General features: G+C 37.6%; 1 protein-coding gene across 8 annotated transcripts in view; it reads right to left on the bottom strand.

The window, feature by feature from the left end:
* CASK (calcium/calmodulin dependent serine protein kinase) overlaps positions 1–14,068 on the bottom strand; it is a 188,018-nt gene that overhangs the window by 69,351 nt on the left and 104,599 nt on the right. For all 8 annotated transcript variants that reach the window (XM_069025606.1, XM_069025686.1, XM_069025205.1 and 5 more), the window contains 3 exons: positions 13,630–13,732; positions 3,477–3,652; positions 1,283–1,405 (listed from right to left, as the gene is read on the bottom strand). In XM_069025606.1, the coding sequence (XP_068881707.1) occupies positions 1,283–1,405; positions 3,477–3,652; positions 13,630–13,732 (402 nt within the window). The remainder of the gene's footprint in view (positions 1–1,282; positions 1,406–3,476; positions 3,653–13,629; positions 13,733–14,068) is intronic.

Here is a 14,068-nt window from a genome sequence, read left to right as displayed (position 1 = left end):
AAGACAGATCACCTATGTTTGCATGATAATCTGAGATTCCAAAACATGGTGTTCCTTTCCATACTCTTTGCTATTTGACACACTATGTATGTCCCAGATAAACAGACAGACAGAACTTTGGCTCTTTTTGAGTGGAAAGGCTTGAACCTGCAGTTTCCCAATACTCAGAATTCTGAGCTGCCCTAACCACTGTCATTTCTGAGAGGTGAAAACTCCTGACCTCCTTTTAAAAGGAAGACCATTTGGCAACTTGGAATACAGGAGTCAGAGGCAGAAAGAGAGCAGAGAAGTGGAAGAGTGACTCCATTCACTGGTGGTTACATGAATTACTTGGAGGGAGAAGGGTGTATGATCCCGTTCTTCCCAGGTTCTTTTTTTGTGGGTTTCTCTTTGTCTCATATAGAGCATATAAAGAGTCCAGCAGCAGACACCAGATTAGCCCTCTTTCAAAATAAGTGCCTTGTTTAAGCTAATGATAGTATGACTCTCTCTTACCCTGGACACCCACTACAGAAAAGAAGTAGAGGATAACAATGAAAAATAGTTAATTCCTCACCTTCTGCCAAAGGAAATACAATGCTCTGAACCAGTACTTGCCACCTTTTATATCTGCAGCACAACCCATCATTCTCCAACCCCAATGTTTAGCACAGACTACTGATAGACTGCTGAGAAGCTACAGGTGTATTTCTCCTGCTCCTGTTGTAAATCTTCAGTGTTCAGCAACTACTCTTCCACTGGCTTAAACTGTGTTGTAAGTTCTGCCATCACTGAAAAATAGTTAGATTGCCAGATGTCATATAATTTTATGCAGTCACAGGGGCCTTGGAGCAACACTCCACTACTTCCTTCCCTCTGGTGGGATATTTTCAGGACTCTAATGAAAGGAAGCAGCACAGTTCAGTAGCATAACCTACTGCAATAGACTGCAGGACTACACAAGTAACAGGAAAGAGGTTCAGATATGACTGAGAGAAAAGGAGATCAGAAATTACTCCTCTGGAGTTTGACAGCCACAGAAGACACATTAACATCTTCTTTAAGCTTTATGCTATGCAGCCCTACTCCCTGCATTCTGGTGCTGCTGGTGTTTGCTCTCAAACAAGAGTTTTAGCTTGGCAATTATCAAAATCTCAGACTCTAATCCTACAAAGCATTTAAAGCACATTATCACACACTTTGTACTGTTCATGTCTACTTTGAAAAGCTCAGGAAAAAAAAAGAAATAAATGTTTTTCTCCCTTGAAGAGGAAACAGGCATATAAACAGCTGCTTTTACTACCTTTAACCAGGGGTGATTCAGTGCTTCATACACTGTTATCCTTTCTGCTGGATCCAGCATAAGCATGCGGCGTACCAGATCTTTGGCACTTTCAGAAATATGGCTCCATTGCCTAGGATTCATCTGATTACAAGCAAGAAAAAACAATTAAATTAGTAATAAGAACGTAGAAAAGAACCTACTTTTTATGTAAAGTAATTGCAGAGATTTAGCAGCGGTTGGTGCTTGCAAACATTTCATAGTAATAAATGTAAAAGAAAATGTCTACTTTTTTAATAACTTGTAATAAATTGTACACTAGTTGCTATTGAAATGGCATAAAAATTGAAAACATAAAGCCTGACATATCCTTGGTATTATAATTACAGTGTAATTTCTACCTATTCTACATTCTGCTCAGATAAAAGTGACTATTCACTAGAAAAAGCACAAAACAATTAAGCTCTGTTTGACTGTTAATTATGCATATGATAAATGCAGAAATTAAATCTACTCCTGAAATCAATATATGGCATGAGAATTCACTTGTTCAACACACAATTTCATGCCATTGATTCTGGATAAGAAGGGAGGAAGATAATGCCTGTTGTGAACTACTCTGATCCTGTCCTGAAGATGCTATGGACAATGGCTCTTTCCAATAAATTCCTTTCAACTTCACAACAGGTAAAGTTTCTCCACTAGGAAAGCACACAAGAACAAGACAATACAGGCAATTACAACACTTTCAGAACAGAACTTTATCTTTAGGAGATGCAATGTGAAGAATGATTTAGAATATATTTTCATTTTGTGCATATGCGGGTTTGTGCCCAACCAGTCCAAATGGGGACACCTGATAAAACCATACCAAAGTAAGAAAATTCTTTATGTGATAGAGGATTACATCCTTAAGGTATGTCTAGTATTTTAATTTATGAAGAAGATAAGTTTTATTTAGATGACAGACAGCTAACTTTACGAAGTACTAAATGCAAATTCAAAATTATAACCAGACTCTTTTCAAAGCTATAATCTGGTCATTTAAAGATGTCCATTTTACTTAAAATCAGTCTTTACAACAAATGATCACTTTGAATCGGGGCACTCAGCAATGTTATCTGGCTATGAAATGTGCATTTATAGCTGTGATTCATAATTTCTTTTTCAGCTCTAATGAAATGAAGGTAATTGCAAATTTGACAGGATTTTCACTGAATAGACATATTATTGTGGAAACAGGAACAGAAAAGGAACTAAGAGGACACAATGTGCTAGTCATAACTGTTTTTTCAAAATAGAGAAGTTAACTTGTATCCTTCCAGAAGGCGTTAGCTGCTTAAGAGATTCCATAACAAAATCTTCCATAAAGTGGTACATCTGTCAGTCTGTGCAATCCCAAAACCAGTGCCATGAAGAAATGCTGCTGTTTCTAGGAATATAAAATTTAAAGAACGAAATATGTGCTCCTGACCAAGTCCAGTAACAGTCCTGTCACATTTTAGCAGGCTGTTAAGGTGATAGAACAAAACAGACTATCAGACAGACACGGGAGTTTCCAGCTGTAATTTGCTAATGCACAGCTCATGTATGATCTTGGTTACAAAGTAGAGCAAGGCTGATCTTAGACAAACCCACAGCAACAGTGAAGTTGAAGCTTTAAATTTGTCTCCATATGATCTGGGAGTTTGATGCTGTGAGACAGCTTCTCTTGGGTGCACACCGACCTGCTCTCGGTTGCAAGTGGCTCCTTTTGAACCATCAGCTGCATTTTACTACACACTGTACTAAGAAGAAAAATGCCCACCTGCATTTGTTCAATAACATGCATTTTGTTTTAAATCAAGGCAATATGGTGATGAATGTTTATGACAGTTCTCTCAATTGATCAAAAAATTTAAATGGGTATAAATCTGAGGTTACACTATTTTCTACTTCACAGCTAAACCTCATGTCTTCCTGCTGGGCTCAACATACAACTAAGGGCTGGTTTTAACACAGACTTATTATTTCATTTGAGCAAGTATTTCCATGTTGTAATTCCTAGCATTGATACAAAACACATTAGGTACAAGACAGACCGGGGAGGGAAAATCATCTCCCTTCCTGTGTGGCAGACTTCCATAAGCTTTAAATCAGGCTAAATACAAAAATCAACTTCCAGAAATTTTACCAACAGAGCTCATCTCACTGGAAAAGGTATGCTGTCATTTACCTTGTATTTGCCTTTAATAATGCCTTCAAATAATCTTTCCTTGGTTCCATAAAAAGGCAAACAGCCGCTTAGCAGGATAAAAAGGATCACACCACAACCCCAAACGTCTACAGGCTTCCCATATGGTTCTCTTTTTACCACTTCTGGAGCCATAAAATGAGGTGTTCCTACACGTCCTAAATGGAAATAAAAAGAAAATCGAGTCAAAGTGATGTGTGTCAAACGTAGAAATGAAGAATATCACTGCATTAAACTAGAACTGTTTTAATAAATTTTGTTCACGGTTTAATGCTTTTAACACAATTCTTTTTTCCTTAAGTTTATATTTTTATATATATCCAATGAGATAAATCAGCATTTTCCCTTTTGCTTCATTTTTACTTTTAAAAATAGAGGAATAGTCTACCCTAGCTGGCAGACTGTGAAACAAGACTTATAGCAGCACTAAGATTCTTCAGTGAAACTTGCCATATAAAAGCAAACCCATCAATTTGGACAATCTTTGAAACAGGAATTATTCAGAGAGCAAGTACAAAGATACTGTAGAGTTCTAGTCCACACTGATAACTTGAAAAATCTGTATGTAATTGGCAAGAGCAGAGTTTGGGCTGATGCTCTGCCCAAACCTTGTCTGGTCTACTGAAACTGCTAACAAAAATGCAAAATGCTAGCTAATGTGTTATTCATTTATTTGAAGAGTGCAATACCTTGCTGCAGATAAAAAGGTAAGGCTAATTTGTTTCATACACTGCTTTCATTGAATGCAATTAATGTTTTTCTATGAAAACAAAATCTATTTAGTGCCAACTGATCTTTTGAGCAGGTAAGACTGATAATATCCTTCATTCAATTTCTATGTAACACATTAAGCCAAATAAAAGCAATGAACATTTTACCTCCCCTTATAAATGTTTTTCATTGCAAAGAGTTTCGTTTCCATTGCAAAAATTAAGCTTGGAACGCTCAGGTCATCACTGACACTTACAAACACTGTAGCCTTTGGACTACACTGGTTCCATCAAGTATCAAGAGGAGAAAAACCTGTGAGTGTAGCAAACTGTCACCACTTGTACTCCCCCTCCATAAATTATTGTTGCTCACTACAGTGGATTTCAGAGGGTCCATTCCAGGCTTGCAGCTCCTCTCAGCTGGTTAGGACAGCCAAAAATGAAGCTCAGAGAATATGAAGTGTTTTTGCAGGGCACGCAATTAACTCAGTCTTGACTTTGTAAAGAGACTCTTGCTTGATTAACCCGTCCTGCTCACCCTCTGCATGGCAGTCAGCTAAGTCACAGCACTGGGAACAAACACCTGGGAGACTGGAAGTAGCTTAGTCAGTAAAGATCCTTTGTTTATTCCACCTAATGCAGGAATATGATCTGACCATGTTCTGTTAATTAGTCCTTTTTGCATCTAAAGGATTAAAAAATTGTCAGAAAGATTGCAGTTTTTTAACCATACTCTTTAAGAAAAAACACTACCATTGTCAAACTTCTTCACATATTTGTATTAATAAACCTTTTCATTCCCAGTTTATGAGGGAATTCCTCTGCCAAACAAATGCTGAGGATCTCTGTGACAAAGGGATGTTACCTCATCACTAAACTAGGCTGGCATCTTAAGAAGTCCCTGTAGTCCAGGCTGACCTGACAGCAAAGGAGCAGTTCCTTCTTGAGCTAAAAAAGAATAAACCAGCAAGATATTGCAAGTTCAGCTCATCCCTCATATCACAGGGGGAAGAGGAAGGATATTTAGTCTGGACAGAGAAAGAGATGCACATGGGGACAGATGATCATTCTTCTTGTTGGCTGTATACAGTTTATAGTTATATGATGTAATTTCAGCCTAACTGATAAACTTCAAAGCCAAATCTTCAAGATTGCATATATGAGGTGAAGAATTATCTCCTTAGATGACTCTCTCTTTTTTAGATGGCTGGTGGCCGGAAGAGAAGGAAAATGGAAATTATATATACATCCAGTATGCATAAGTTGCTGGGAGATCAATTTTTTGCCTTTTTTTATGGACCTAAAGATTTTTAACTGTAAGGGTTTCATCCCTTTTTTCCCCTTTTGGATGCCATCATTTGTGATAGCAAAAGCATCAACATTTCCAGCTCTGTATCAGGCTATGCCTGATACAGCAACACCTGACTGTTCAGAGAGCATTTTTCTATCCCTTAGACTGCTCACGTGATGTTCGTGGTGTGCCTACCACAAACTGGAAACCTTTAACTCAGGAGATCATCAGAGACCACAGAGCAGCCTGGCTTACCCAAGCCTTGTTTGTCTGAGTGGGAACTTCCTGAGACTGGGGTTCAAAAGAACCCATTTGCAGTTTTGGAGCAGGTGTAACCTTTCTTACACGTTGAAAGAAAATCTTTTGTGGTACTAAAGCTCATTTAAATCTTTTTAATCAGTATAAATGGAAAATCATATATTCTCTGAAAATTCTGCCTAACCACCAGGCTTTATAATTGCTGCTATAAAATCTGGCAAGTCTGGAGAAAAGGGATTACTCCAAAGACAAACAGGAGAAATCAGTAGAAGACAATATATGGGAAAAGCAAGCTATTTAAAAGAGGCATTAAACTCAGGGAGATGTATGGTTTTCTGGATAAAGCAGCTAATGAAACCATGAACCTTACGTATCAAATGATATCTAAGCTGATTTAATGTGTATTTTCAACAACTGTGTACCACCCCTCTCAGGTCAGGAACTTCTCTATGGTTTAAGTAAGAAATTACAGAGAAGAACATAGTACAAAATGACTATGTGTTGTGAGGTTTGGGTTTTGGCTCTGGGCTTTTTTTTTGTCAATGCACTTAAGTTTGCTGGGCATTTCAGTACACTGAAGGGTAACCTACACAACATCTTGTGTCCTTGCAAACAAGTACACTTTCTCCTGGTGTAAAATAGCATATTTAGCAGCAAAATATGCTATAAAAGCAATCCAGTAGCACGATGCAGTGTAGGAATTTATGTTTCAAGGTGCTGGCACTGGGGGCTGAAGGGTGGGTGTCTGTGAGGAGGGGCTGGAGCTGCCCCATGCCAGACACAGATCCAATGGCATCACTGCAGGGCACAGCTCAGCCCAGCAGTCAGGACAGTGGTGCTGCAGGGAAAGTGTAAGAAAGGGGAAAACACTGCCTAGCAAATGAGGAGTTTGGGAACTGCCATTTCACATCCCCCCTGCACCACTCAGGGTTGGGGGGTGAGCCAGGAGTGAGGGAGTGAAGTTGAACCTGGAAAGGTGAGGAGAGAAGGCAGTTTAATTTTTGTCTTTGTTTCCCACTACCCAAATCTATTTAATACTTCAAGGTTCCTAGTCTGCTTCATCAGCTCAGAATGTGAGGCTGCGTGTTCACTTAGTGCTCAAGTGCTCTTACAAACAGACAAGTTATGGTTGGAAGCCAGTCCCTCTCTAATTATCACACATCTTTCTGCTCCCCTGAAGTCAGAAGGTGGTTCTTCTGTGACAGGCAAAAGATATTTGTTGGCTGGGTCCAAACCCAGGATACCATAAAAATCCATTTTGATGAACTGCTTGATGTGGAACAGAAGGAATAGAGTGGTTTAGTAAAAGGAAACACATTACATGGCTGTTCAAGTCCTCACCAGGCTGCTGCCATAAACCAGATGAAAAATGGAAGTTACTTAAAAGCAAACTGAAAAATCAGTGCTATTAAGTCTTAATACTCACTTCTAAATTTAAAATGACAACTCCATAAATACAGTAGAAATTATAAAGAAGACTAGGCTAAGTTAATGGAATCCTGACATTTACCACTGCTAGATTGTAAGTAGGGGAAACACAGACGGATTTGGTTTTGTAACCTTGTTAGTGCTGATTACAAGAACCTGATACTTCAGGTGAGAGGGATGAGGTAGATACTTATGGTGGTAGAAATCACAATTTTATGTCCATGAAAAAACAAGCCTGGAAGAAGCAGAAACTTAATTGGTTGAGACTGAACTGTCCGTCAAACGGGATTAAAAATGCATTTATATGTGTATATATGTATTGGAATCTTACAAAGGCTAAGGTAATTTCTGGGTCAGCTGTCATCCTTGTGACCACTCCACTGGGTTCATCAAAGGAGCAAATGATGATTTTGAAGTTATTCTAAAAACTGACCTGAGCAAGGACTATTAACCTGCACCTTTGAACTGCACTTAACTCAGCAAAATGAACAAAGTGCACACATGAACTTACACAGATGGGGAGATTTCCTATGTTACAGCTACAAAAACTGTAAGGACTATCAGGAATGGCATAAATACAATCTGTAGACAGCAAAGTTGTCTAAAATCATGGATATTTCATTGGCCTTTAGACCAAATATCACTTCTGCTGAAAAATATTTAGTAGAAAATCTGCCTTCAAAACATGTCCAGTGTAAAATTTTAAAATTCTTCTCAACAGTTCAGTTTTAAAGTATTTTAGAAGCTTTTGAATTTTCTTTGGTGTTTTGGGAGAAATTGCATCTTTTTGGAGGCAGTGTGAGAAAGAACATTAAGCAAAAGCACTTTTTTCTGTAACAGGTAACTTCTGCCTTCCCCAGGCCTTTTATCCTTCAGGATATAAGCACACTCATGGATGTATTCAAATGACTGTGCATGAAAAAATAACATTTTAAATACAGATTGCATGCATGCACACACAGCATTTTTAGTAGTATTTGTATATGAGAGGAAATCCTATAGAAGACAGGAATCAATTTTCTGTCTGTGTGCTTTTAGGTTCCTCTTCTCTGTTCTAGAGTGGCACTAACTGAAAATCATCACTATACAAAGACTCAACAGTGGCATGTAGTCAGTGTGACACCTGTCTCCATCCATTTCACTGTAGAGAAATACCTACACCAAAGCGTTTGCTGAGTTAGGAAGCACTCAGTGCCTGGACAGGTACATCCAGGTTACTTTGATAAGGACACCTTATAGAGGTAAACTTTCTTATTTGCCAGTTTTGAGGCATGCTGGCTGCCTGTAAATGTATAAAGTTGCTAATTTTGCTGATTTTTCCTGTGGGTAAACAGAGAGCTTCTGTCTTCAGGTGCTGTCAATCTGACAATATTTACAAGCACTAGAGATAAATTTTGACTTACCTTTGATAATTTAGTTTCTATGACTCTTTCCATATTATTCCAGACAATAGGGCTATGCTTTCCACAAGAAGTAGAGTATATACAGAGACCCAATCAGATTTTGTCATCCCTAAGGCAGGGGATTGATGACCAAGATATCAGAAGGAGAGTCTTTCAACAGCAGTAGTATCTGAACGATGTATAAGGAAACAACTGGAACAAATAATTTTTAGGAAAAAAAAAGTGAGGTACTAATAAACATCACCATCTGACCTCTCACAATAGTGTAATAAGAAATATGTTCACAAATTAAGGTGTTTCTAAAAGAGTGGGATGTCCAGAATAATGTGGAAGGAATCAAAGAATCACACACAACAGATCAGATAGGCCAGTACTTTACTATTCTTAATTCCTTTCCACATTACTCCAGACAATAGAGATGTTTAAAGCAGGTGTACAGAGAAGATGAGTAGATTTAAAAAAAAGGAAAAAAAGGGGGGGGTGGGGAAGGGCAATTCAGCTTCAGCACAGAAGATTGTCTGAAGAAAATGTGTTTAAAAGATGCATCAGCAGACAACTGGACAACTGGATATGAGTGTCCAGAAAACAAACAAAGCAAAGCTCACATGTTAATGAGACAAATTATAATTAATTCAATGGCCTTTTCTGCCATAGAAGTATGATGGAGGAAGTAATCCTAAATGATTTCTCCACACATTAGCCTCCTGTAAGCACTCTCAAATCAGCCCAGATGTGAAGTGGAATTTCTGTGAGACAGTAAACCACAGTTGTACCTTTTAAATAAAACAAAGTCTCTTAAAGGCAAAGCTGTGAAGGGACTCACATTCTTTTATTTTTCAGGAAAAAAAGAAGTGAAAACACTGATGCCTTAAGAGGCACTACCCTTTAAGAGAAAGAAGAATACTAGTGTAGGACCTCAGCTTACAAAATTTTACTTCTTGGAAAACAAATGAAAGCTTCGAAATACCATTCAGACACTGATGATGAAAAGCAGAAAAGTCTATGCAGCATAAAAACCCTCCAACATTAAAATAAAAAGAAAGCGTTTTCTAACCTGAGGTTTATAAAACAACCAAGAAGATCCAGTTTGGTGAAGCACTAAACAGGTGGCCCAGAGAGGTGGCAGATGCTCCATCCCTGGAAACATTCAAGGTCAGGTTGCTCTGAGCAACCTCATCTAGTGGAAGGTGTCCCTGCTCATGGCAGGGGGTTGGACTGGATGACTTTTAAAGGTCTCTTTCAACCCAAACCATTCTATGATCATTTTTACATTGATGAGAACAAAACAAAAACCAAGGAAGTTAAAAGACTCTGCCCCCTTCCCCCCCATCCCATGGTCTTATTTAGAGGGAAATTTATGGCAATGCCTTCCTTTGCTGTTTTTGTAGTAGGTCTAAAAAAACAGCTCACAAGGAACCAAGAGCACTTGGTATTTATGTGTTCTACTAAGAACACATAAGATGTTTTCCAATAAGATGATAATTTACATTAGGCTACTACTGGATTTTGAGGGAGCCTAGGGTATCTAACAAATATAATACATGAGAATTAATACTGGACTGGATCAGCATTATGATAATCTGTGACATTTTGCTGCTGATGGTAACACATGAAAGGCACTTAACTATCCACAGATAAAGAACCTCATCCCATTTAGGTCTATACCATTATCTTTTTTTGCACTAGTTGAAACCAGGAGAAATTAAGTAGATTAAGTGAAGGAAATGCCAGTTGTGAACTCAATGGTTTTTGTTCCTCAGACTTTTATACCATATACTAGCTAAAAATCCCAAGATTTAGCATCTAAGATATTTGATATCAGATAAATCTCATGTCATGTTTAAGAAAATATTGTGACAATTCACACTATGTTCTGCAAGAAAAGCTCTCCAAGGAAGGAGACAGAGATCATAATGTGAGATTAGTCTCTTAAATCACTGACTTCCCAGAGGTTCCACTACTCCAGGTGCATCATAACAATGCAACACAGACTGTTTAGGGTCTGTGTGCTGTTCCATAAAGGAATTCACCTATAAATTACAATGATCTCTAACTCCTGTGTACATTGTCAGAGTTCCTTTAAAAGGTACCTATTTGAATGCTTCAAGTGAAGCCCTTAGCACAATTTTCCACTTCTGATCATAAGAACTGAAGCAAGAAGAGACCTTCAGAGATTGGTAGCTCATGAAATCTATTCCCTGTAACTCAGATGACAACACATGATTCTTATCCACTTATTGCAGCTTATGGGCAAATGGAGTGGAACAAAAAGTATTTCCTCACATTTTCCCTTCTGGCCTTAGGAAGAAATGAGTTATGGCTATGTTCCCTTTTTTAGTATTTTATTTTACTTAAATAAAGTAAATAATGATTAATAATTAAACTTTCTTAAAAATAATCTCAACTGAATTGTTAGCTGATAAAATACAGTCACTCCTAAAATCTCTTCCATACACATTTTCATCAATGACATCTAGTATGATGTCACAGCTTGTTGTCATGAGCTCTCTTACACTTCTGTTAAACAGCCATCTACCTGCTTGGAAGAACCCTGTAGTAACAATCCTTCTAAACTTCACAAGTCTGTCTTCAGACTTATATCAAAATATTTTAATACCTGGGGTTTAATTTAACTTCACTACAAAAATCCTTCCCCAGCAATTTATGCACACTCTGATAAAGATGTCTTTATCAACTGAAAAAAATGTTGCAGTCCCAAACAAAGCAAAAGCTGTAAGCTTGAAGGCTGGCTTCAAACACATTAAAGGAGAAAATTCCCTTTAGTTTGTTCTCCTGGTGCTACACAGAATCTGGGATTGCCAAGTGTGTCAAGGTACAAAAGTAGGAAAAACAGCCCAAACAAAGCACAGGGAATTTTTAGGTCAGTAAAATTATCTTAATACCATGATAGCTTTTATTTAATAGATAATTTCTTTTCTGATGTATTAACCACCAAATACAGGCATTGCCATGCTAGAAGGGAAATAACTGACTATGTCAAGAGGAATCAATGTTTTTCACTAAAAATTTGAAAAGCAATGTGAAAGTGAACAGGTTGGTTATGATACTGCTCAAACTTCTCTATTTGGGGAGTTTCTACTCCATCTAGGACACAATTGAGAAATAAGAAGTGCCTGTACATTATTGTTACTATTATGACAAAACTTATCCATAGGGCATATGGATAATGCCCTTAAACAAATGTGTAGATAAACATTGATTTATGAGAAATTTATAGCTCAGTTCAAACAGCCAGTATTGACAGCTTTCATATAACATACATGGGTGATATTGTAAAACTGAGTAAGTAGGATCTTGCCAGTTCTGTGTAGGGAACTGTCTAGTAATTTGTCTTCAGGAAGGATTCTGGCAGGGAAAAGAATTGCCAGATAACAGATGCAGTTTGTGGTATAAAGACTGGAATGGAAGATGAGAAGAAAGAGAGGAGTCTGTTAAGAAGAAAACCTGAAAGAAGCAGGAGAATCGAGACTCTCCACAGTATATAAATGAAGTGGAATTACTCTGGGTATACCTGAAAGCAAGTGGAATTTGAAGCTGAAAGCAACAATTGCTAATGAAAAGGCTGCAAATTGGAAATGTCAGTTGAGAAAAAGGGAAAAAAGGAGTGTATGAAGGCAGACCAATATGGCAGAAGTTGAGGTGGAAGAAGCAAAAGATATTGATAGAGAGAAATATTACAATGATAAGGTTTGAGAAGCTTCTGTAAGAGCTGCAAACAGAAGCCCCAGCACTGATCACTGCTTGGAGGTCGAGCACAGGAACAGTGAGTGGGATCACAGCACTGGGAACAGTGACAGGAAAGGAAGGCCATGGAAAACTTTGGGGGAAAATGCAGTAATTTTTTTTTTTTCCAAGTTAAACTTGAATTGTTAGACAATTGGTAGTCTGAAAGTACACTGCATCTGACTACCTCCAGAAGAGTAGCTGAAACAGAAGAAATGGGTAAAGTTGCTCAGCTAGAACATAAAAAATGGAGGGAATTATAAATAAAAGTGTAGAAACTACCACTAAAAAAAGCAGTGGCTGAGGTGCAGATAATTTGAGTAATACAAGACAAGTAAAGGAAGGAGTGACCTTTTTATTAAAGCTTAACTGAATGGGTATTTTCTTTGAAAAGATATCTCTAGGTAATAAGATACTTGGATATTTCCAGGGTATCAGTGATATCCAGAAGGCATTGGAAGCTGTTGGTATGTTTATACTGGATTTGCTTTTTATTTTGAAAAACATAGGAAAGTCAAATTGCCACAGAACTTTAAGTGATTAGATTAGGAAATCTGAGTTTTTGAAGAAGCATGGTACTGAAGGAAGTTACTCATTTTGAAGAAAAAGTATTAAAACTAACAAAATGTTTTGTTGTGGTCTCCTACTCTGGCAATGAAAGCATCAGAAAATTGATTGGGTCTTCATCTGTGCAGGCTGATTAAAGCATAACCCTATTGTCTGGAACAATATGGAAGGCAGCTAGAGGAAATAAAATCCACAGAAAACAAAACACAGTCAAAAAATATACATACATATCAAGATATTGATGTCTTATGCAATAATTACAATGAAATATTAAAACACAGAAAAGAATCACATGTGAAAACTAGTAAGATTTTGCTATTAAACAGCACAGCATTCTGACAGGAATTGCCTCTCCAACAGGGGAGCACTGACGATGCTTGAGTCCTTACTCAAGTGCTTCAATGACAGCATTTTTATTTTCTTTGCTTTACCAAGCATAGAAGAATTAAGCCAAAGCTTGCATTAAAGTGGAAAATTCTTTGGGTTTTGTCAGTTTTATTTTGACCAAACCAGCATGAGCTCCTATTAAGTAACATTTACAGGGATTTAATACTCAATGTAGTGAATGCACAATGTTACATTCCACTACCAATTTAGCATTCACCAGGTTAAGAAAGTCTTTAGTGAAAGACTATTTTTGAGCTCTTGTTTTGCAGGCCAGGCTGTGTCAGAAGAACAGAACTCTGCAGTACAACATGCACAATACTAAATAACGTGGAAGGAAAATGTCTTACCTCCAGCAACTAGCCCAGACTCTCCTAACTGAATTGCTACCCCAAAACCACCAAGCTTTACTGGGGCTGAATTCTCTTTTGAGGCAAGCAGTACACAGTGTGGCTGAAAAGACAAAAATCCAGACAAGTTATTATACTGTTTGAGAAGTACAATTTGTAATTTAGAAGTTATTTTCATGAAAAGTGTGAACAGAAGTTAGATTTTACTTTTTTAAAAATAATGTCTTAATTTCAGTTTGTTTGTTTGTTTGTTTTTTTCTGGCATGGACTCTTCTCTCTACATTGGCTTCCCTTTTATTGCCCCAGGCATAGCAAAATCCTTTCAGAACTTACCAGAACTAGCAAGGAACACAAAGTGAAATCATGATAAAATGGAGATAAAAACTCATGTCTATAATTTCTTACCTGGTATTATTTTTCCTTTTTGTTTTTCATCCTA

Source organism: Aphelocoma coerulescens, chromosome 1 (genome assembly GCF_041296385.1).
Source record: "Aphelocoma coerulescens isolate FSJ_1873_10779 chromosome 1, UR_Acoe_1.0, whole genome shotgun sequence".
Taxonomy (NCBI): domain Eukaryota; kingdom Metazoa; phylum Chordata; class Aves; order Passeriformes; family Corvidae; genus Aphelocoma; species Aphelocoma coerulescens.
This window is presented reverse-complemented; position numbering and strand designations above follow the sequence as displayed.